This window comes from Octodon degus, unplaced genomic scaffold (genome assembly GCF_000260255.1).
Source record: "Octodon degus isolate 3935 unplaced genomic scaffold, OctDeg1.0 scaffold00065, whole genome shotgun sequence".
NCBI lineage: Eukaryota > Metazoa > Chordata > Mammalia > Rodentia > Octodontidae > Octodon > Octodon degus.
The window spans coordinates 9,977,946-9,999,287 of record NW_004524641.1 but is presented as its reverse complement, the minus strand read 5'-3'; the positions used below and the strand labels follow the sequence as shown (position 1 = coordinate 9,999,287).

The window sequence follows — 21,342 nt, the reverse complement described above, 5'->3', positions numbered from 1 at the left end:
CTGCGCCTGGGCTGGGACTGGTCCCGCCGGCGCAGGGTAGCAGGAAGCTCTCCACACACTCACCGGACCTGAGCTAGGACTCAGCTTCAATTCTTAATTTGATATATTTTCAAATGATCTCCCTCCCCCATTTTTTTTTTTTAGTGTCTCTTATTTTATTGAAAAGGAAGGTTGTACTTATATCAACTGGAGAAATTTTAATGCCCATATCTTGTACCTCAAGTAACTACTTTGAAGATAACCATATGTTTTTTAATTTTTAATTTTTCCATAATTTTATAGATAGACAAATAGCAATGAGACAGTTTCAAATCAAATTGGTAGGACAGTTTCAATAATTAACACATTGCATACTATCTCTCCCCCATTTTTGTACTAGAAATTGAACCCTGGGTTTATCACCAGCTTGGGCTTGGTTCAAACTTGTAATGCTCTTGCTAGCAGAGTACTGGGATTACAAGTACATATTACCACACTCAGCTCAAGTGACTCCTCTTTGGCAGAATTGTTTTTTTTTTTCTTTCTTTTTTTTAAAATATATTTTTGCATAGAGTTTTCTTGGTGGTGCCAAATATGTTGAGGTCATTGCTTAAAGGTACCCATCATTGAAACCAGACACAGCAGAGACTTAGTTTCCAGCAGTAGGGTTGGACAAACCAACATCTCCATCCATTGTGTGTTCATGGAGTGTGGCCTAGGAAGTGCTAGTCACAGTCCTCTGGGACCTTTTGCTGGTTGCTTTTTCCTTCGTGTTAGCTCAGTGGCACCCTCTGTTGGGGAATTTCTCACACTCCCAAAATGAGGAGCTCAGCCAGTGTCTACTCTGTCAGCATTTCAGTTTCTTGGTAGGTTTTGAAGTGTTCACCAGCAAGAGCTGTTTGCCACCGAGAGACTTTTTGAAAGTTAGAAGTCATAATGACATGTGGCATGTGTAAGGCATTGAAGCCTTCTTTCTCTTAGCGGTAGGAATAAAGTAGGTGCTCTAAGCAAACCATGGCTGCCCAAGTTGTGGAACATCATCTAGGCATAAAGAGGATATGGGTCATCTGTCAGCTGTACCACTGAATATGCAGTATGCTACCTGTATGTAGTATACAGCCTCACTTCCACTGCTCTTGAGGATACTATAAAATTAATTTCCATTGTACTTATTAAATACTTATAGCACAGGAAATGATTATGTATCATATGTTAATAACAAATGTCACTGATGCATATAAATGGTGTGAAAGAATACATGCCATGCTGAGATGGGGAGGATTAGATTGAAAGAGAAGAATCTTATTTTTGTGGTTCTGTATTTTATACTGAAGTGGTATCATGTGTTTAAAATACACATTTTAGAATGATTAGTTGTTGGTTTTTATTTTTTTATTTTTTTGTATTTTGGGGAAGGGTCTACAGGGTCTTACTACTAGATTGGACTCATGATCAGCCTGTTTTACGGCCTCCCAAGAGCTGGGATTACAGGCACCACCACGCCCAGTCTCAATTGCTGTCTCAGCATGTCCCGGGGGCGGGGCCAGCAGCAGGCTCAGGGATCGAACCCCCACCCCTGTGCCTGCTTGCAGGCGCTTTAATCTGCTGAGCTATTTGGCCAGCCCTTAATGATTAGTTTTGAACAAGTGAGATGTGATTTAGGGAGAAAAGTAGCTTTAACTAGACTGGCTGTGGCACATGCCTGAATACTAACTCTTCAGCTTCATTAATGGGATCCACTAATTGTAATCTGAATTGCAGCTCTGTGACATAGTTAGTACTCTCTAAACAGTTAATTATGCTCATATGTTTAGCTTTATTGCTTTTATGAGTAAATAAGTAGAATTCCTTTTGAACACACCCTGAAGTCTTTAAATGTTAATGATTATGAATGATTCTACTTCAGGCTTTCTACCTTCCTCTCTCTGCTCCCGTTTTCCTTACCTAACACCTCCCTCCCTTGCCAACTGGTTCATACTTCCCCTCCCCCCTCCCCCGTTCAGGGCCTGCCTCAAAATTCACAACTTGCAGGAAGCCTTTCTTAATTATCTCATGGAGAAACCTTTGCTCAGCATCACCTTGCTGAGTGTGCTTTGTTCCAGGGCTTTGCTCTGCGCCTTCTGGAGGCATTGCTTGCTAATTGTTTTCTGTCATTTTTGCATATACTTTCTCTTATTCCACCTTTAAAAGGAATAAACTCTTTATCAGATAACTCCTTTATCAGATAACTCCAGAAAACTGATAAGTGTGTGGACGGTGGAGGAAGACCAAAATTAAAACCCAACTCTCATTTTTTGCTGGATGGCTTGAAAGAATGTCTTCTTTGAAGCTGTGTTCATCACCTGGGACACTGAGATGCTGAATTCCTTGGAATTTCTTGAATGTCTTGGAATTGTGTGTTTAGCTGAGCTATCTATGAGGCCCTTGCCTGGGGATTTGTAGCAGCAAAATGTGTGGCGGTCACTGGTGGTTGCCTCCTTCCATCTCCAACGCACCACGTGTATGAATAATAGACTGACCCCAGATAATGTCTAGAATGAGAGGAAAACCACCATTTTTCTTTATATGTCTTCAGGAACATGGAGACATTTGGCTTCAGGAATAGAGGGATGAGGAATAGATCGTCCAGTCCAGCTCATGTTGACGTTTCGTTGTTCCTCTAACACTGATTGCCGTGCATGAGTTAGTTGGAATTTGTTCACATCTGAAAGAACTGCTCCATATTTGTCCAACATTTGTGCTGTTTTGGGGGCCCAGCCACACTCTGCCCCAGCACATTTCCTACTTACAACTTTCATGTGTTCAATATGCATTCATTTTGGTCACTCAGCAAAGATTTTACTGAGTACTGGTTCTCTAGGGATTAGAGATACACAGGAAGCGTTAATAGGAGACTACCAGTTGGGCAAAGTGAGGAGAATTATGGGAACTCTGTGTGCATCGTGTGCAAAGGCTCTGAGGCGTGAAGGAACAGGGCCTGACTGGGAATCACAAGGCCCAGGCAGTGCAGCACTATGGCCTCAGGTGAGCTTGGGGAAGTGGCTTGAGATGGTATTGCGTAGTCTGGCAGGAAAGACCACTTGTGTATCATGCAAAGGAGCTGGGATTTCATGTCTCTGGACCTGCTGAAGAAAGAAAGATTTGTATGTGATGAAGAAATCCTCACTAATGAATGAAGATGAGATGGAAGGAGAAAAGGAAGGCGGCTACTGCACCAGGGTGAGCCTGAGAGCATGGTTGACTGAGATGGGATGTAGGGAGGAGAATCGAGAGGACCCGGTACTTGGTTGGTGCATTAGTGCTCTTTCATCATGACCAATTACTATGAACTTAGTAGTTTAAAACAATACAAATCTATTGTTTTCTACAGTTTTCTAGGTTAGACTCGGACATGGCCTTACTGGTGTCAGTAGGCCTGCACTTCTTTCTTAAGGCTTAGTGAAGAATTTATTTACTTGCCCATTCCAATTATGATCAGAGTCTGGCTCCTTGCTTTTGTAGAATCAAGGTTCTGTTTTCTTGCTAGTTATCTTCCAGGGGCTTGCGGTGCCCTCCTGGTACAAGGGCAGCCAGGGAGGGCCAAGTTTCTTGCCCATGTTTGGTCTCTCCTGCCTCAGGTGTGCACTATCATGCCCAGTGAGAATTGCTTTTTGGTCTTCTATATATTGACTTTAAGATATCCCTGGAAACTATCTAGAAGTAATATACTAGCCAAAAGGCAAAAGAGAAATCAAGGCAGGTGACTCCGATAAAGAAGCTGTTGACATAGAGTGGCCCTCGATGCATGTGTGAAATGAGAGGAGAATAGGCTGGGAGAAGCTTCTGTTCTAGGTGTAACTATGGGAGAAGCACTCATGACAGAAACTGAAGAATGATCTGCCTGGCCCTTACCCATGGTTTCTGTCCCTTCTGTCACATTCTTTCTTTCCCTTTTCCCTCCCCATTGCCTTTCTGCCTACTCATTGTTTCTGCTTCCTAAAATGCAGCCCCCCATTGTGCTGGGACCCCCCTCCGGACTGTCTTCATGGAGGTAAAACCTCCAGTGTCAATTTCCACTCCTGAATGCCGGTTCTCATGGGGTTTTTCAATTGCAGGCTTAAAACAAACAAGCTTTTGAAGAGAACTGGTTTGATCCAGCCTATCTGGAGTCACGCTGTGGCTTGGGTCCCCTGAGGAATTTAGGACTGACTTTCCCAAAGCCAGGTGCCCTCCATGCTCCAGTCGGCTGCTTACGTGTTTCAGGAACCAGGATGAATCAGATCTGAGTGTTCGGCTGATCATTTTGTTCCACAGAGACTTTGGAGGAAGAAGGGCCGAGGCTCATGTGTTGAGAGTGGGCAGTTTGGAATTTCGCCCTCCTCCCAGGCTCCTGTAGGCCTAATGCTGTCTGTGGGTAGGAAATGGCCCTTGCAGGAACTGAATTCTGGGTCCAAACCACAGGAAGAAAGTCCAGACAGCAGAACTCAGAGTGAGCTTTGCCCTTCTCCTTCAGATTCATCTGCAGGCTGTGTTGTCTTGGAGTGTTTATAAACATTGTCCAAAGGAGAGCTAGTTGCTCAGCAGTGTGGACTTTCTGACCACTCACCCCTCCTCTACAGGCAGCCTCTCTGCACACAACTGAGGCTGACCCTCCTGTCATTCTGACTATGCGCTCTCAGCTTCTCTTAGGCAGAGGCCTTCCATCAAGGCTGCAGCTTGCATCATAAGGTAGGGAGAGCCAACAAGGCACCATTGCTTTTCTTTGGTGTCCTTGCTGGATTGTGAGAAAACTAGGATTTGTAGTGCAACATGAACAAAGAGCTATAGTTTCCAAATTCCTATTGGTTTCATTATATACAGATAAGAATCTTTCTTTTTTAATATACTGGCTTTTTTTTTTCTGAGACACGGTCTTACTATGTAGTTCAGACCAGCCTTAAACTCAGGATGTAGCCCAGGCTGGCCTTGAACTCCCAGCATTCCTCTTGCCTCAACCTCCCAAGTGGTGGCTGAGGCATTCCTCTTGCCTCAACCTCCCACATTATAGGTGTGTGGCAAGACAACCAGGTTGTGTTGGGAAATGAATGCAAGTAGCTATGAGGTACACTCCCCACCCCCTTTTTATCTTTTATTTTGAGATAGAGTTTTCCTAAGTTGCCCAGGCTGGGATCAAACTTCCAATGCTTCAGCCATGGCCTTTCAAATAGCTGAGATTATAGCTACCAGGATACAGATGAGAATCTTTTACAAGATATTAAGTTGATAGACTTCAGGAAGGGCATGACCTCTGTAAGACTAAGAGCGTTTCTCATAGTCAAATTCCTCTGATGTTAAGCTTCAAAGATATCTCTGAATGCCTTCCTTTCATGAGGAGGATCATGAGAGGCACGTGTGTACCGGGGTGTTTTGTGACCTGATGGGCTGGCACCTGCACAGTGGCCCTGCCCTCTTTCATGCTAGGAACTGGACTGAAAGCAGGAAGGTACAGAGCTCTTGACTCTGTAGTGGACACTTGATGTCCATTTCTCGTTGGACCATTGCCAGGTTATTCTTGAATCTCAATAAAGGGGACACCCGCCATGCCAAGCTGGAGGAAGTACCCCAGTCAAAGGAATGTCCCAGATGCTTACAGGTTCCTGAGCAGAAAGGGAGACAGCCATGTGCTGAACCTAATCACTGGAAGTCCTAGAGGACCAGTCAGAGCTGGGCCTTCTGGTGGTGTTGCAGCTGATTGTGTTCGGTCTGTCCATAGATGGCTTCTTGGTGGACATATGTAGTTGCCCAGGGGTGAATGAAGCCATTAGCAGTGGACTCTCCTGGGTCACTAATCTCAGTGAAAACAGGTTGAGCAGGAAGGCTTAGGAGATCAAGGGAGGTGCAAGTCCTGCTCAGGGCAGGAGAGAGGACCTAGGAGATCCAGTGCCAGCTCTGAGGCTGCCCGCTGGGCCAAGCAGGGAGGCAAGTGGGTGTTCAACCTTGGCTGGCTGGAGCCAGGGAGGAGAGGGCAGTGAAACAGCACTGAAGCTGACGTCCTGCCTGGTGCAAAAAGGGAAGACAGCAGATCCTGAAGAATGGAATGGAACGAATAAGATAAAGAGGCAGCCTCCAACCTGACAGAGGGGCCACCTTCCCTGGGACACCTAGCTAAGAACCCAGATCACTGACCTTCTGGCTTTTGAGTCAGAGGATCTGAAGGGTAACATTAAATCCTTGCAAAATGAGGGACACACTTCTCTTGCCATTCCTTCCTTCCCCCTGTGCCTTTACTTTCTGCTTTCTTCAGACCCAGAAGAGTCCTATGCAGTTTAACCCGAGTTGCTTGTGATCTTTGAACCTGCCAATCTTTACATTTCTGGGACTTGATACATGTTGTTTCCTAACTGTGCAAGGGCTTCCCTTTCCTTCTATCTATAAAAATCTAACCTAATCATTAGGAGGCAGATCAATTTCATCTTTAGAAAGTCTTCCCGGACCTCTAGATTGGGTAAGCAGCCCTTAATTTTGTCTCCACCTAACTTTGTCTCTTTGCGATATCACTCATTAGATCGTGTTCCAGTCTTGTAGTGGGATAATAACTGAAATGCTATTTGACTCAGGTATAGTCTCAGCTGCCTGTAACAGTGCCTTAAAGACAGTAGAAGCTTATCTCTCTCGCCTGTTAAGGAAGACTGTGGAGAAACAATCTAGAGCTGGGGTGGCTGCTTTGCAGTGTCATCATGAATCTAGTTTCTCATTTATCTTCTGTGCTTTGCTTAGCTCATTGCTTTCATTTTCAAGTTTGCTTTATATCCACAGTAGCTGCTGGAGCTCTGACCGTCAGACCCAAGCTCTAAGACACGAGAAGGGGAAAGATGAAGGATTGCCAACCTCTTAGGGAGACTTTCTGGAAATAGCATACAACAATTCTGCTTATAGATCATTGATCAGAACTCAGTCATGTGTCCACATCTAAGTGCCAAGGAACAAGGAAATTGTAGGTTTAATTGTGCCAGCAATTTGTCAAAATAAAAATTGCACAATAAGAAACAAGAAGAGAATGGATATTGAAAGGCAAATCACAGTCACACTATCTGATACTTTCATTTGCAGTAGTTCTTATTGTTTCCCAGTCCTCTGCCTATTGACGCTGGCTTTGAAAGCAGGTAGAACCCACATTAAAAAAAAAACAAAAAAACAAAACAAAACAAAAAAAACAAGATTACTTACAATGGCCTCAAAATTTGCTGACATAATTTAGATGTATAGACATGCTCCTTTTTTATTTTCTGAACTTGACTTATCCACAAACCCGTATTTCCATTAATGGCTGAGGGAAGAAAGTCTAAAGTTAACACAGTCACTACTGTTTTAAAATTGAGTCTCTTTGGGTTGACTGTTTGATTATAAGCAGGGCACATCCCTTCCTCTTTTCCTGCCTTCTCCTTAGGGGCTGGTCTGCTCTTCAGCCTTTCTCAGCCCGCCACCAATTAGGGGCAGGGTATGCCTGTCTCCCCCCTCTCCCCAGAAGCTTCTGGGGCTGGTCTGCTTTCTCTGATGTTTATTGTGGAAGTTGGCACATGGGAAACAGCTAAAAATGTGTTTGATGCATTTATGAGTCTATTTTAGATGCGTCACATAATTAATTCAAATGGTACCATAATGATTTGAAAATCCTGCACAATTAAAAGTCTATTTCTCTGAAGCCTCTGGCACTTTACTTATAGCTTTCTTTTAACAATGATACTTCTCTGCTCTCCTTAGTGTGGCTTGTGCGCTTGCCTTGCCCCTCATTTCGTGCCTGTTTCTGATCTCTGTAGCTTTCACGGACACTGAGAAATCTGGGGGTACAGGAAGTCTTTAGTTAGTGACAACGAGTGACCACAGGAACAGCCCAGGGGACTGAGAATAGCTCCCACCCCAGACGGACAGGAATAGAGCTGATTACAGCAATGTACAAGGCCATTGATGAAGATAAGTTGATATTTTGCCTCTTACAGAACCTTTTTACCCTTTTCTAAAAGAAATATTTTTTGTTTGTTTTTCAGAAATCCTCCACCTACTTTACTGCATCCAGAAAACTGGTGCGAGGAATTCAACCACTTTATTGCACAGTGAGTATTTTTTCCACTGAAAATTGCTTGTCTAGTGGGGCTTGAACAGTGATTGGAGAAAATCTGAGCTGTAGAATTTGTTCAACATTAGAAGTTATTATGCTTACCAGCTCGTTAGGATGTGGGATTTGTTCCAGTAAATGATAGAAGTTGCCTTACTGGATTTGAAAACTCAGGAGCTCCATTTGACCTGGCTACAATCCATCCTTCTCATTGCATGGACCCAGTCATCCAAAAGCCTATGCTGGTATGGGCCTAACGTTGCTATCTTGCAGTGCTTGATGAAGGGGGAGACTCCACATCTAAAAGCCCTTTGATCACTCAGGAACCAAAGAGGAGACAGGTGAACAGACCCAGTAGGATTTGTAGCACAGCTGGTGGGCTTTGCTCTAGGAATGAGGTATGGGAACAGGCCTCCATTGCCAAGATGATTAAGGAGACAAATGTGGAACATGGGCCTGGGGCACCAAAGCGAGCCAGTCTAGCTAAGGCTCACAGTGTGGAGAATAAGATGAAATCCCAGCTGATGCTGAGAGCTAGGCTGCTAGGCCATGTTCACTGAGACAGCACAACCAACATGACCCTGACAGGGTGGGCGATTCTTGCTAGGATTATAGGCTTTTGGCCTGGTCCTGCCAGGGGACCTCACTGGTCCCAAATCTGCAGAGGATTCTCAGTCTGGAGGAGGCCCTGAGGCCCCGAGCTAGAGCCTGGTGAGTCATGGGGATAGAACTGTAGACTGGGCATGAAAAGCCAAGCCCAGGAGCAGAATCTGGAGAGAGGTACCCCTAGCACCTAATGTACTGAACAGGTTTCAGAGGTCAAGGGAGGAGAAAAGAAGCTGACAGACATGTATGGAAGGTCAATACACAGTTTTCTCCTTTATGCCTATGAGTAGACCTCACTTCCACAGTTTGTGCCACCAAACTAACTAGAGGTCTCAATTGTCTTCCTTAATCACAGTAGAGATCAATAGTCCCTTATCCATAATCCTAAAATCCATAGAGCTCTGAAAAATGGGAGTTCTTTTGTCATTGAGTTATTTAGCAGCAAAACTTAACCTTACATGAACTGATTTAATGGCAAGACATGACCTGAACAGATGTGAGACTATTTATAGTCATGATTTATCTTAGTGTGAATATTCATGTGTTTTGCTGCAGATATTTTACTGTTTGATTATAGTGTACTGCCCCAGATCCTGCTGGGGATACCACAGTAATTGTACCAGCTCACCTGTCTAAAATTTGAAATTCTAAACATGTTTGGCCCTCAAGGGTTTGCATAAGTGCTGTGAACCTGTATTTTACTTTCAATTCAAATACAATATAGTTCAGGGTCCCTAAAATTATTTGGTGATCTAATCCTTTTTTGGACTGTGCCCTGTTCCTCAGGAGAGGGGAGCAGAAAAGAGCTCAAAGAAGTCTAACAAGGCTATACTGGAACACAACCATGAAGTTCAAGGCCAGGGGCAGGAGATGTGTCCTTGCCCCTTTAGCCTGACTCTGACAGTTTAGCAGAATGCACCATGGATAGCCATGAGTCAGGGGATGCTGGGCCAGGGTGGAAAAGAACAACAGTGGGGAGCAGAGGGGAAGCCACTTACCCTTTGGGTTTGGGAACTACAGGAGAGAGTGGAGAGAACAAGGTCTGAAGACTCCGTGATGGCTTGGGGTCCCATTTCATACTACCTCAGAAAGAAACCTGGGGCTTGGTTTCCAGGGAGTTTGCTTGCAAAAACATGATGCAAGAATTTTCATTTCATTGCTGCACAGATACCCTTGGATGACCTTCTCCAAAGTGTTGGCCTAGAAAAGTCCATTACATATTCACTAATACACCTTCTCATTCTGAGCCTTCCTGGTGCCTCTAAGGATGTGACTTGACTCACAAGTTTGGCTTCAGTGTACTATTCAAGGGTATGCTTGTGTTCGTAAGCCAAGCACAGCATTGCTTGGATGAATTTGGAAATAACGGTGTCTAATTGACAGCAGGGTTGGGACTTTTAGGCTACCTACAATATAAAAATTTCTGCCTGCCACTGATTCTCCTTTGTCACAAATCCTATTTCATGCCAATTCCAACCTACTTATGTTTTCCATGATTTTGAGAATTGCAGATGCAATTTTAGTTTTAGTTTTAAAAAGGTTTAGAATGTTATGGAGAGTAAACACAGGCAAGAATATGCCGGGTCAAAGCCAAACACATTGCACTTGCCGAGGAGGGAAGAGTCTGAGTCCTAATGAACCAAGGAGAGCAAATGGGCACCAAGTGATTGTGTGCTTCTGCTAATCTGAGATCTGGCAATATATCATCAATCTTTTCCTTCTTTAATAAGTTTTTAAATTGCTTTTTATTAGCAAAAGTATTATGTATTACAGGTTGTTGGTTGATTCTTTCTCGACCTTAGTCCCTCAATCCTAGCTTTCCCATCATAGCTTATATTTCAGCTGTGAATTCTCTGTCTACAATATTTAGGAATGGGGGAACCAACTATTATATTTTATGACTTTGGAGTGAAACTTCCCCCAGATAACATCCTTTGGTTTCATAAATGAGACTGCTGTGTCCGGGTTGCCATCACTCAGCCTGCCAAATGCAATTTGGCCAAATCCGATTTCATTATTCAAATCTCTAATTCAATATAAACAATAACTCTCTTGGGTTTAAAATGCCTATCTAAAGACAGAGCTTTAGTTTGGTTTTATGCTTACCTTGCTGTAGCAGGAAGGAAGTGTGGAGGATTAAGACCCTTGAATTATAAGCTTTTCATTATTGGAAGGACTGGGGTGGGGAAAATGATCATCTGGTGATTTTAGGAAAAGTGTTTTTAACCTAAAATTTTCAGATAATTGCTTCATTTACCTTTGTCAATCAAGGCACAGAATATCATATTTAACTGAGCTGATTCTCTCTGAAGAATGAACAGAATTAGAAATTTCTTATCGTCTTTAAAACCTTTGGTTCCCTGTCTCCCTGTAGCTGGTGAACCACCATCGTTCAGTCTTTTAGGTCTTTCTTGGTCCACGCTGGACACTGCTCGGCAGAGGACCTGGAAGACTTCTTATGGGCTGTTGCTGGAGTCTGAGTGAGTTGTCTTGGCTGCAGCCTAGTGATTATAGCAGTGTAGATGGGGGCTGCTGGTGTGGGGGTTGAGGGGTGGCCAGAGAATGTAAGGGGCACGTAGCTTGGTGTTTTTCAGGTTTGCTTTTAGCTTCCTTATTTGGAGACAGTAAGAGAGCTTTTTTAAAAGGTCTAAAATTCTATTAGTAAACCTGTCTTGGGGGTTAAAAAAAAAAAAAAAAAACATTACCCTGTTTGGTTCTGAACCTTTGGTTGTTAGTGATAATTGACTCATTTATATGTGTTAGTTATGCATTTGTCAAAGTGTGACTCCTGACAGCTTAGTTATGATAAATTAGACGTGATGCTCACATAAATTCTGCACTGCTTTTTATCCATATAGTAGGGCCCTGCCTGATGATTTTTGTCACCTCTATAATGTGTGGTTGGCTTTGCAGCAATTTCATTATCAGCCCTTTCCCCTATGGCTGCAGCTATTTGCATAACAAGTCTATCTGGTTCAAGTACCAGCCAGCCAGACTTGTGCTTTTGTCAGGAGGCGCTATGCAAAACTAGCTTTGATAAGACAGCCATACTTTTCCTTTTGCCAGTTTCACCTTGGTCCTAATGGATGCTGTTTCACCCCCCCCCCTTCAATTCAAACCGATTTAAGGTCTTTGGATGAAACTACAGAAACAGTTTCCCAGCCATTGGCCAAAAGATATTGGTGAGCTGTATGGTTTCATTTTGTCTCTAAAACTGCTGGGATTTTATTAGGACTCGGATTTAAGACTCCTCATCAGAGGCTCTTGAGCTGATTAGTGAGACAATAAAGATGGATTTTCTTTGGTGAAGGGCACATCCATCAGGGGCAGGATGGCGGCTCAGCTTTGGATTTAATGATGACAACTATATGATCACCCGCATATAAACTTCTTTCTTGGAGCGGCTGACTTGAGCAGTGCAGAGGAGAAAAAGTAGTTCTCACCCATTATACAGTTGAAAACTGAGGCCTCTGTAGACAGGTGAAAAAGAGAAAAGCATAACAAATACATTGAATATAAGTTTTGTGTGACAGGAACGCTCTCAGAAGTAAAGTTCCACAGACTCAGGGAAAAGTGTATTGCTGTGCTTAGCTTCCATGAAGAACAGTCACGTCAGGATGTAACTGACACAAGGGGGCAGATCGACTGGCAGTTACCTGGGGGAACTTGGCAAGGCCTGTCTGACTCTTCTGGACCTGTGGGTGTAACAGTCAGTTCTCCAGGGATTGGGCAGGAAGGACATCCACCAGATGAGGGTCTTCAAAAGAGAAGTGAGGGGCCCGGGAGACAGCTCAGTGCAGTAAGTGCCTGCCTGGCAAGCACAAGATCCTGAGTCTGAGCCCCGTACAAACAAAAAAACAACAATAATGAACAGAGAAGTAAGTAGCAGAGGGTCAGAGTGATGGTCCTGCTTCTGTGCGTCTGTCTTTCATTATTTCCTTTGAGTTGGACTATGCAGTATGTGAGGCGCTGTGCTGGACATGCGCTTGGTGGCGTTATTCCTCGTCCCCCCACTGGCAGGGAGCTCAAAGGTGTGAGCCTTGCTATCTAGTCCCAGAGCAGAGGAACGGCCTTTCCCTAGCCCTCGAGGTGATGCTGAAATGGGTCTGAGCATTTGTGCTGAAAATTAACAAGACGAGATCACTCTGAGCTGTGGAAAAGAGCGGGCATTTGCATATGTGTATTTCTTGAAAACTGAAACTCGGCTTCTCTGTAGGCCTGAGTGTTGCTAAAGCTGAGCATTTAGGGGGCTGTTATTTCCTTGTGAGTGTATTTCCCTAAGGCAACCGTTCTCAGCTCTTGCCTGTTTCCATTTGGCCCTTTTTAAAGCTGCTTAGTTCCATAGGGCTTCACAATGTCAAGGAACAATGCTTCCTAAGATAAATATCCTACTTCAGTAATTTATTAGCCCCCAAACATATTCTTGACTCTTTACATTTTATAGGACTCTTAGGAGGCCACGCAAAGGGTCACTACGTCCTGGAGCAAGATACAATAACCTTTATTTACATTACCTCACAAATTGGTAATTTTAATTAAAATGAACAACAGTGTTTTGGGGTGACATACTCTCCATTTTAGGTTTACTTAGCCAATGATTAGCTATTGTGGCTTCTTGAATTAGTTAGCATCTCTTGAGCTACAGGGAATTAGTGAATTAGTAAAAATTCGTGGGGAAGTTAAAAATAAAAAAAATAGAATTTAATTCCCCCCCCAAATTCTCCTTTCCCTTCTTACTATATGCTGATCAATACACTTATAGATGCATCTTTTGAAAAATTGGAATCCCCTACCACACACACACACACTCCTTCATGAGAACAAATAAAGCTGTGAGTTGCAAGGTTATGCCTCTGGGAAGGCCATCGAGTACATTTCCTCATAGATCACGTAGTAGTGCCTCCGCCAGGTCTGATTTGATCTCCCCTCTGACTCGGCTGATAGCATCTGATTTTCTCCGGGTGTGTGCTGAGAAATGGCTGCACACTGCTGGCAGCTTCCAGCAGTGTGGTGTCCACAGTTCCACAGCACAGGAACATTTTGTCTTTCGGAACTACAACAATGCAAGAGAAATGAGGGCCTGAGCCTCATCCAAAGGACCCAAAATAGTAAAATGGATAATCCAGACTCAAGTCAGCACATTCTGTTCACTTCCGGACAGATGCTGGGGTTAGATCTTGTGAGAAAGCAGATGGATAGCGTATGTCATAGATTTTACTCTGTTCCCGTGGCACATGGTTAGCTGGCTCCTGTGGCTGCGCTGTGGATCATTACAAAGTTGTGCACCTCCACATACTGGCCCTTTTTTCAAAAATCTTTTTTCTTTTAAAGAAATCATCCTTGATTTTCGTAATGGAAATCAGAAAGTCTTCAGGGAATATGAAGACAGTGGAGTCAGCCTCGTGTGTGTGTGTGTGTGTGTGTGTGTGCGCGTGCACGTGTGTGTGTGTCCTCACACTGGGCTCATGGCCTACCATTCCCTTTGCCCAAGTGCCACCCAGATAGTCATTGGAAAGTGGCACTGTGGAGGGCAGTTGTGTCACTCACTGACTGTTGGAACATGGGAAAGATATTTAACTTCCTGATCCTTGTTCTTCTTTCTTTTGTCAAAATGAACATAGGGTTACTGTGAGAATTACCTGATGCATGTAGAGCCCAGCAAATAGTACTTGACATATGTAACACTCACTCAAGCCAGGAAATATTCTCTACATGCCTGTAAGTCCTTTAGCTTTTATGATCCTAAGAGGTATCTCTCCTGTTAGCTCCATTTTATAGATCTTGCGGGAGACAGAAGCCAAGAGTCCCAGGAATACAGCCATTAAGAGGTAGAGCTGGGATTTGAACTCCAGAAGACCTGATCCAGGATTCCTCTCAAACAGAGGTGATCCTTATTTATGTTGCCCTTTGCATTTGCTTCCTACCGTTATGTCAAAATTGCTTATGAAAGTGGCAGTGACTCTTATCCTTGACGCCTCTGCTGCATTTCATTTGGTTCCTTACTTTTTCTTCATTTAGACTGCAGCTAATAGGCTTCCATAGTCAGGGTCTGTCTGTCTCTGTCTGTCTGTCTGTCTGTCTGTCTGTCTGTCTGTCTGTCTGTCCGTCTGTCCGTCTGTCCGTCTGTCCGTCTGTCCGTCTGTCCGTCTGTCCGTCTGTCCGTCTGTCTGTCTGTCTGTCTGTCTGTCTCTCCACTCCACCCCACAACAGCACTACTCACCCTGCAAACTCATCCTGACACAATGGCCCAGCAGGAGCTCACCTGACCATTCCTCTTCACTCTGAGACTCTCTCCCTGCCCGCCTAGCCCAGGGAGGCCACCCCAGGGCAGCCCCTAGGTCCCTGGCATCAGCCAGCAGCAGGCTCCTGCAGGGGGACAGAGAAGGTGAAGGGAAGGGAAATGGATGTTAGGACTTGGTGCTCTGGAGGGGGAAGAGTGACTAAAACCTGACTCTAATCTCTTCAGGCTTTTAAAAAATACATACTTGAGAAATTAAGAAAGCAGGATCGGAGTCAAATCATGTCCAAACATTGTGGTTTAGAATTTTAACCTTGAACAAGTCACTGTACTTTTCTGAGCCTCAGTTTTATCTGTAAAATGGGAATGATAATAGTGACATGATAACCACAGTCGGTTTGTGACAGAAAATCCCAAATGACAGTGGCCTAAAACAGGTAGGGTTTTGTTTTTCACTCACAAAAGATGAGTCAAATGTTGAGCCGTGCAAGAACTGCTGGTGTGGCAGGGCTGGTGGCAGCCACTTGGGCCCTGGCTCTCACGCTGCTCCACTCCTGAGGATACCTCATAGACCAAAAGCAATTGCCATTGATAGGCTTATTCTCATTATTTAATTTTTTTAAAAAAATTATTTATTTATTTGTTGCAGAGTCTTGCTATGCAGTTATTAGTGGATGTGTTACCACCGATGGGCTTATCGCTGTTAGATACAGTCTTCTTACTTCAAGACCCTTTGGGAGTTTCAGGCAACACATCCTTGGCCTCCACTGTGTCGTACAACCACACTGCCTACAGAGAAAGTAGGCAAGTGTCTGTGTCCCCATGTCACCACAAGCTCTTAGGAAAGCAGAGTGTGTGGGAACAGCCTGTAGTCTGGATAGTACCACTTGGCAGGTGGTAAGAATTAAGTGAGACACAGAGGGGGATGCAGACAGATCCTGAAGGTGAGTACTGTATTCTACCATCCAGTAACGTCTCCACCATAGCTCACAACAGTGGTGCCACCCAAGGAATGGGGGCATCAGGAAGGTGAGCAGGTAGAGCCCTCATGGTGATGGATCACAGCAGGCGGGTTCATAGGGGTGAGGAGACAGTGGGGTGGCCATGTTTGTGTCCCTCCTGGGCCACCACCCCAAGCTGTGGTGCCTCCTGTGTCCCTGCATTGCCCCAGCCTGCCCCAGCCCATTCGGTCCTTGGTTCCCACAGTTGCCAAGACTGCTTCCACGGTGGGGCTTCCACAGGCTCTGGTATGGAAGGAAAGAGGGCTCGGGGTCAGGGAGACACCTAAAAATGGAAACACAGGCCCCTGCATTCTTCTTGCCCACTGATAAAAGTAACAGATATAGCCCTTTGGCTGCAATGATGAAAGAAGTTGGTGTGTTTTTATTTATTTTTAAAATTTAATTAATTAATTTATTTATTTATTTTGGTGGAACCAGGGATTGAACTCAGACCCTTGCACTTGCCAGGGAAGCACTTATTCTACTGAGCCATCTCCCCGGCCCCTCATGTGTTTTTAAAATGGATCCAAAATTTGTAACAGCAGAAGTAACTGTGCTGAGTTGCCTTGGTCTTCCAGCTTTATTTAGGTCTGTATGTGGTTTCTGTTCACCTCCAGGTTTTTTAATTCAGAGCTTCTTATGGTCATCAAATACATGATATTTAGCTGTCATGCTGGGTTAATGAGTGGGGGAAAACAATTAATTTAGACATAAAAGGCTATGGAATTTTTTTCTGAAAGGAGGATTTAATTTAAAAGACTACTTTTTTAGCCAGGCCTGGCTAAAAGATCTTATCCCATAGAGATAAGCCCATCTTGGCACTGTGGGAGGCTGAGGCAGGAGGATCACAAGTTTCACTCCAGCCAGGGCAACTCAGAGAGATCCTGTCTCAAGATAAAAAAAAAATAAAAATAAAAAGGGCTAGAGAGGGTCCTAGCTCAGTGTGGGGTCCCTGACTTCGACCCCCAGTACTTCAACAAAGAGTAACGGACTCCTCTGTAGAAGTCCAGAAGCTGGGAACTGCTCCTTCAGCAGTACTCCAGACACTGGGTGTACCCTGGCTTTCGTCACCCACCCATGTGGCGGCTTGAGCTGTGCCCCTCACAATTCATATGTTGAGAAAACTGGATCCTCAGTATCCCACACCCAGAATGTGGCTTATTTGGAAACAGGGTCATGGTGGGTATAGTTAGCTAAGATGAGGGCACACGCGGGCGTAAGCCAGCCCGTGATTCTGTATGCTGGTGCCCTTTAAAAAGGGAAAATGTGAGGGCCGGCCAAATAGCTCAGCAGATTAAAGTGCCTGCAAGCAGGTGCCGTGGCTGGGGGTTCGATCCCTGGGCCTGCCAGTGCCTCCTGGCCCTGGAGCTTGCTGAGACAGCAATTGAGACTGGGCGTGATGGCCTGCCTATAATCTCAGTTCTTGGGAGGCTGTAAACAGGCAGATCACTACTAGTCCGATCTAGTAGTGAGACCCTGCACACCATGTAGACCCTTTCCTAAAATACAAAAATAAATAAACAAATAAAATAAAAATTAAAAAGGCAACAACATTCACTTAAAGCTGATTGTCAGATCTTTGCCATGCTGTCCCATGAAACAAGTTACTTTTCAGGTGGGAAGCTGAACTTCTGTGGAGGGGAGTGGCAGACTTTCAGCTTCCCAGCCAGATCCAAGCAGAGCTAAGATTCGTGCTTGGGTCTCTTCTGAGGCTCAGGATGCTGAGCGTGTGTGTGTGTGTGTGTGTGTGTGTGTGTGTGTGTGTTCTCGGTACATTTCATATACTTTAAATGTTACACAGCCACCTCTTCTATCTAGTTCCAGAATGTTTTCGTTATTCCGCAAAGAAACCCTAACCCACGGATACAGTAGGTCTATTTCCCATACCCCTGCAGCCCCTGATAGATAACAGTTTAGGAGCCGGGGAGATAGCTCAGTAGAGTAAGTGTTTGCCTGGCAAGCACAAGGGCCTGAATTCGATCCCCAGTTCTGCCAAAAAGAAAAATAAGTAAATAAATAAAAGAAAAGAGATGGTTGATTCAGATAACAGCTTACTTTTCATTTCTATCGGTTTATTCAGTCTGTATATTTCATATAAATCAAATGATACAATAGACAATTTTTGGCCGCTGGCTCCTTTTACTTAGTATACTATGTTTTCAGGTACCATTCATCTTATGCCATGTATCAGCACTTCATCCCTTCGTTATGGCTGAATAATATTGCCTGTACAGTATGTTTTTGAGGCAGAGTTTTAGCAGTCACCCCTGCAGGGGCTCCCCTTGGAGCTCAAGGATGGCCACTCCAGCACCCCCTCCGTTTCCCTTGTCCTTCACATGGAGCCGTGCGTGGCAGGCTGACCCAGCTCTGAGTGTTTTTCCTCTACTCTCCCACAGGAGCCAGGAGAGTTTGGCTGTGGTCTCCTGAGGTCAGAGGCCGGACCACTCAGTGATCCTACAAGTCAATGGATGGGCTGTAGCTAGTACATGTTCTTAATCCCTTCTCAATTAGGAGTGGTCATTTTTTTCAGTTTTGTTTGAGACACAGCCTCCCTAGATAGCCCAGGCTGGCCCTGAGCTCAAGGCAATCTTCCTGCCTCAGTCTCCTGAATGCTAGGATTATAGACACATGTCACCATGCCCAGTTTGAGATTGATAATTTTGTTATCTGACTTTTTCTGAGTGCCCCAAGCATTCTATTTTACAGGTCCCTGGTGTTTCTGAGAAACAATTTTGCCCTCTGCTCTGTTCCACCCATAACATAACACGTTCCTGGCACAATTGTTGCAGCCATTGTAGCCCAGCCTTTGCAGGGCAGTCAGAGTGAGCATTTTGGACTCCAGCTTGACCAAGTCATGCCATACTCCCAATCACTGTGTGGTTCCCTGCTGTGTATTGGGTCCACTAAGGCTCTGCCACACATGAAGAGTCTGACCTCTGCCTGTCAGTGCAACATCCTTCTCTTCTTCATCCGCCCTGCATTCTTGCAATGCTGAACAGTGTAGCGTCCCCCAGGCCTCCATGAACACGCACTGGCCCCTCCCTCCTGCCTTCACACTCTGTGGACCTTCAGAGTAGGGCAGGAGGCGCCACAGGCGGCAGACGTTCCTGAGATTATCGGCACGTGTCTCCGCACGTGTCTCCACTCAAACTGATTTCCTGGAGAGCAGAGAATGTGTTCTGCTTTGTATACCCTATACTTGGCTCAGTGCCTGTCATATGGCAAAAGCTCAGTAAACATCAGTTCCTTTTAAAGAATCGGGAATTCCGGAGAGGAAAAGAGAGCCTTAAAACTATATGATGGACCTGGTTACAAGTTGGATACTGGAACTCATGGTCCTTGAACAGTGTCTCCTAACCACAACTTACTACTGAGGATGAGAATAAGAGGTAGGAAAAATGGCTAAATGCACCTCCCTAAACACACACACACACACACACACACACACACACACACGTGCGTATGTGTACACCTGCACACACACACATGCACATGCATGTGTGAACTTCTCCAAAGCAGAGATGAAATTTCAACTCTTAGAAACATAATAAGATTATGATGATTGATGAGTGCTACACTGTTAACTATGGATTCTCTTTTGGTTCTTCGAATATGTGGGAATTATGTCAAAACAACCCTTTCCTAGCAATCCCAGTGGTTAGCCCTTTCACCAACCTCTGCCTACTCTTCTCTACACTCCTTGTCCCATTTTCCTTGTCCCCCATTACCACCCTAAGCACCTGGTTTCAAATTTCAGGGAAGGTGCATAAGAAACAACTTCTGTCCCCAGGACTAAGAGAGACAGCTGTGTCCTCATGGCTCCTGTGTGAAGACCACAGTCAGTGCTGTGACCCTGCAGAGATGGTGTTTCCTGGTAACTTAGTCATTTCATGCCGAGGCCACTCAGGGGAATGCGCAAGTGGGATAGGTGGAGATCAACAGGTAGAAAAGCGTGTCACCTGTAATGTTCTTCCTTCTGTAAAGTGGGTTGCTGGCGCTTCTTATAGGTATTCATATTGGCCATATATGTTAATAATTTAATACCTTGTTCATACCAGCAGATGAAGCGTATTAGAGAAAAGTAATTTTGGATGGTGGTAAGCAGGAGAAATTATTGGGTATATTTGAATCTAAAGGGTTTTTTGCTTTTTATTTTTTATTTTATTTTATGAGTCCATGTTGGCAATACAAAATGAATACATTCATTGTGGGGAGTGGGTACATGTATGTAACACATCTTTATTCTTTAAATCCCCTTCATCTCCCTCCTCCCACTTTAGCCATCTCTTAGTCCCCTTTGCTTTTGCAGAACAATTATCAGTTTCCTATTAATTATCTTTATTTTGCTTTTTAGTTCATTTATATACTGGGTTTCTCTTTTTTTTATATTTGGTTTCTCATACATGAGAAACAATGATATTTAGGCTTGTGTGTCTGATTTGTTTTGCTTAACATTATGGTCTCAGGTGCACCCGTTATCTTACAAAGGACTTATGTTTATCCTTCTTTATGACAGAGTAGTACTCCTTTGTGTATAAATATCACATTTGCTTAAATTTTTTGTTTCCTTAGTACACATTCTGAATTCATAGCATGTTTCTTTCTTTGTTTTACATCCCCTTCCTCTACTTTCTCTTCCTCCACCTCCTCCTCCAGTTCATTTATCCTATTTTTCTTTCTTTCTGATATTATTTGTCTTAGCTCATGTTATGACCTAATATTTACAAAAATTGGGGTTATTGGGTTCCTGTTCATGGCATATCTTTATTGTTTTTGTTTCTCCTTCCCCTCCTCCTCTTCCCTTGCTCTTATTCCTTTGACTACTTCCCTATTACAAGAGACCAATCCTCTTATACCTTTCTATCCACTCATTATCATTCTCTTTGTTCATACATTGCCTCATTCAAATGAGAGATACCATATGGTGTTTAAGCTTGTGTGTCTGCTTTATTTCATTCAACATGAAACCTTGTCTTTAAAAAAAATGGATGCAGTTGTAGCTTCATCCGTTTTCCTACAAATGCCTCAACTTTGTCATTATTTATAGCCAAGCAGTACTTCATTTTATATAGACACCCCACGGTTTCTTTGTATAATCATCTATTGATACATTTTCTTTATATTTGTTTTTGGACATAGAGGCAGCCTCCAAGATTTAGCTATTCTGTGCTGCTATAAAAGTAGGTATGCACGAATCACTACAATATGATGTCTTTACTCTGAAGGAAGATGACTAGAAGGGGAATAGCTGAATCCAGTAGAATTACTAGTTTAGGTTTTTTAAAGAATTTCCATGTTGATTTCCACAGTAGTTGTACTATTTCACATTCCTATCAGCAATGCAAATATGGGTTCCTTTCTCCTGCTTGTTGTTATTTGCTTTCTTAGTTATAGCTATTCTTTCTCAAGTAAGATGGAATTTCAGTGCTATTTCAATTTACATTTAT

At 43.9% G+C, this 21,342-nt stretch overlaps 1 protein-coding gene across 5 annotated transcripts in view; it reads left to right on the top strand.

Annotated features, from left to right (window-relative positions):
* Myo3b (myosin IIIB) overlaps positions 1-21,342 on the top strand; it is a 472,753-nt gene that overhangs the window by 144,793 nt on the left and 306,618 nt on the right. For 4 of the 5 annotated variants that reach the window (XM_023719169.1, XM_023719168.1, XM_023719167.1 and 1 more), the window contains exon 8: positions 7,983-8,048. In XM_023719169.1, the coding sequence (XP_023574937.1) occupies positions 7,983-8,048 (66 nt within the window). Of the gene's footprint in view, positions 1-3,125; positions 3,199-7,982; positions 8,049-21,342 lie in introns of those variants that run through there. The other variant, XM_023719170.1, reaches the window with a different exon arrangement.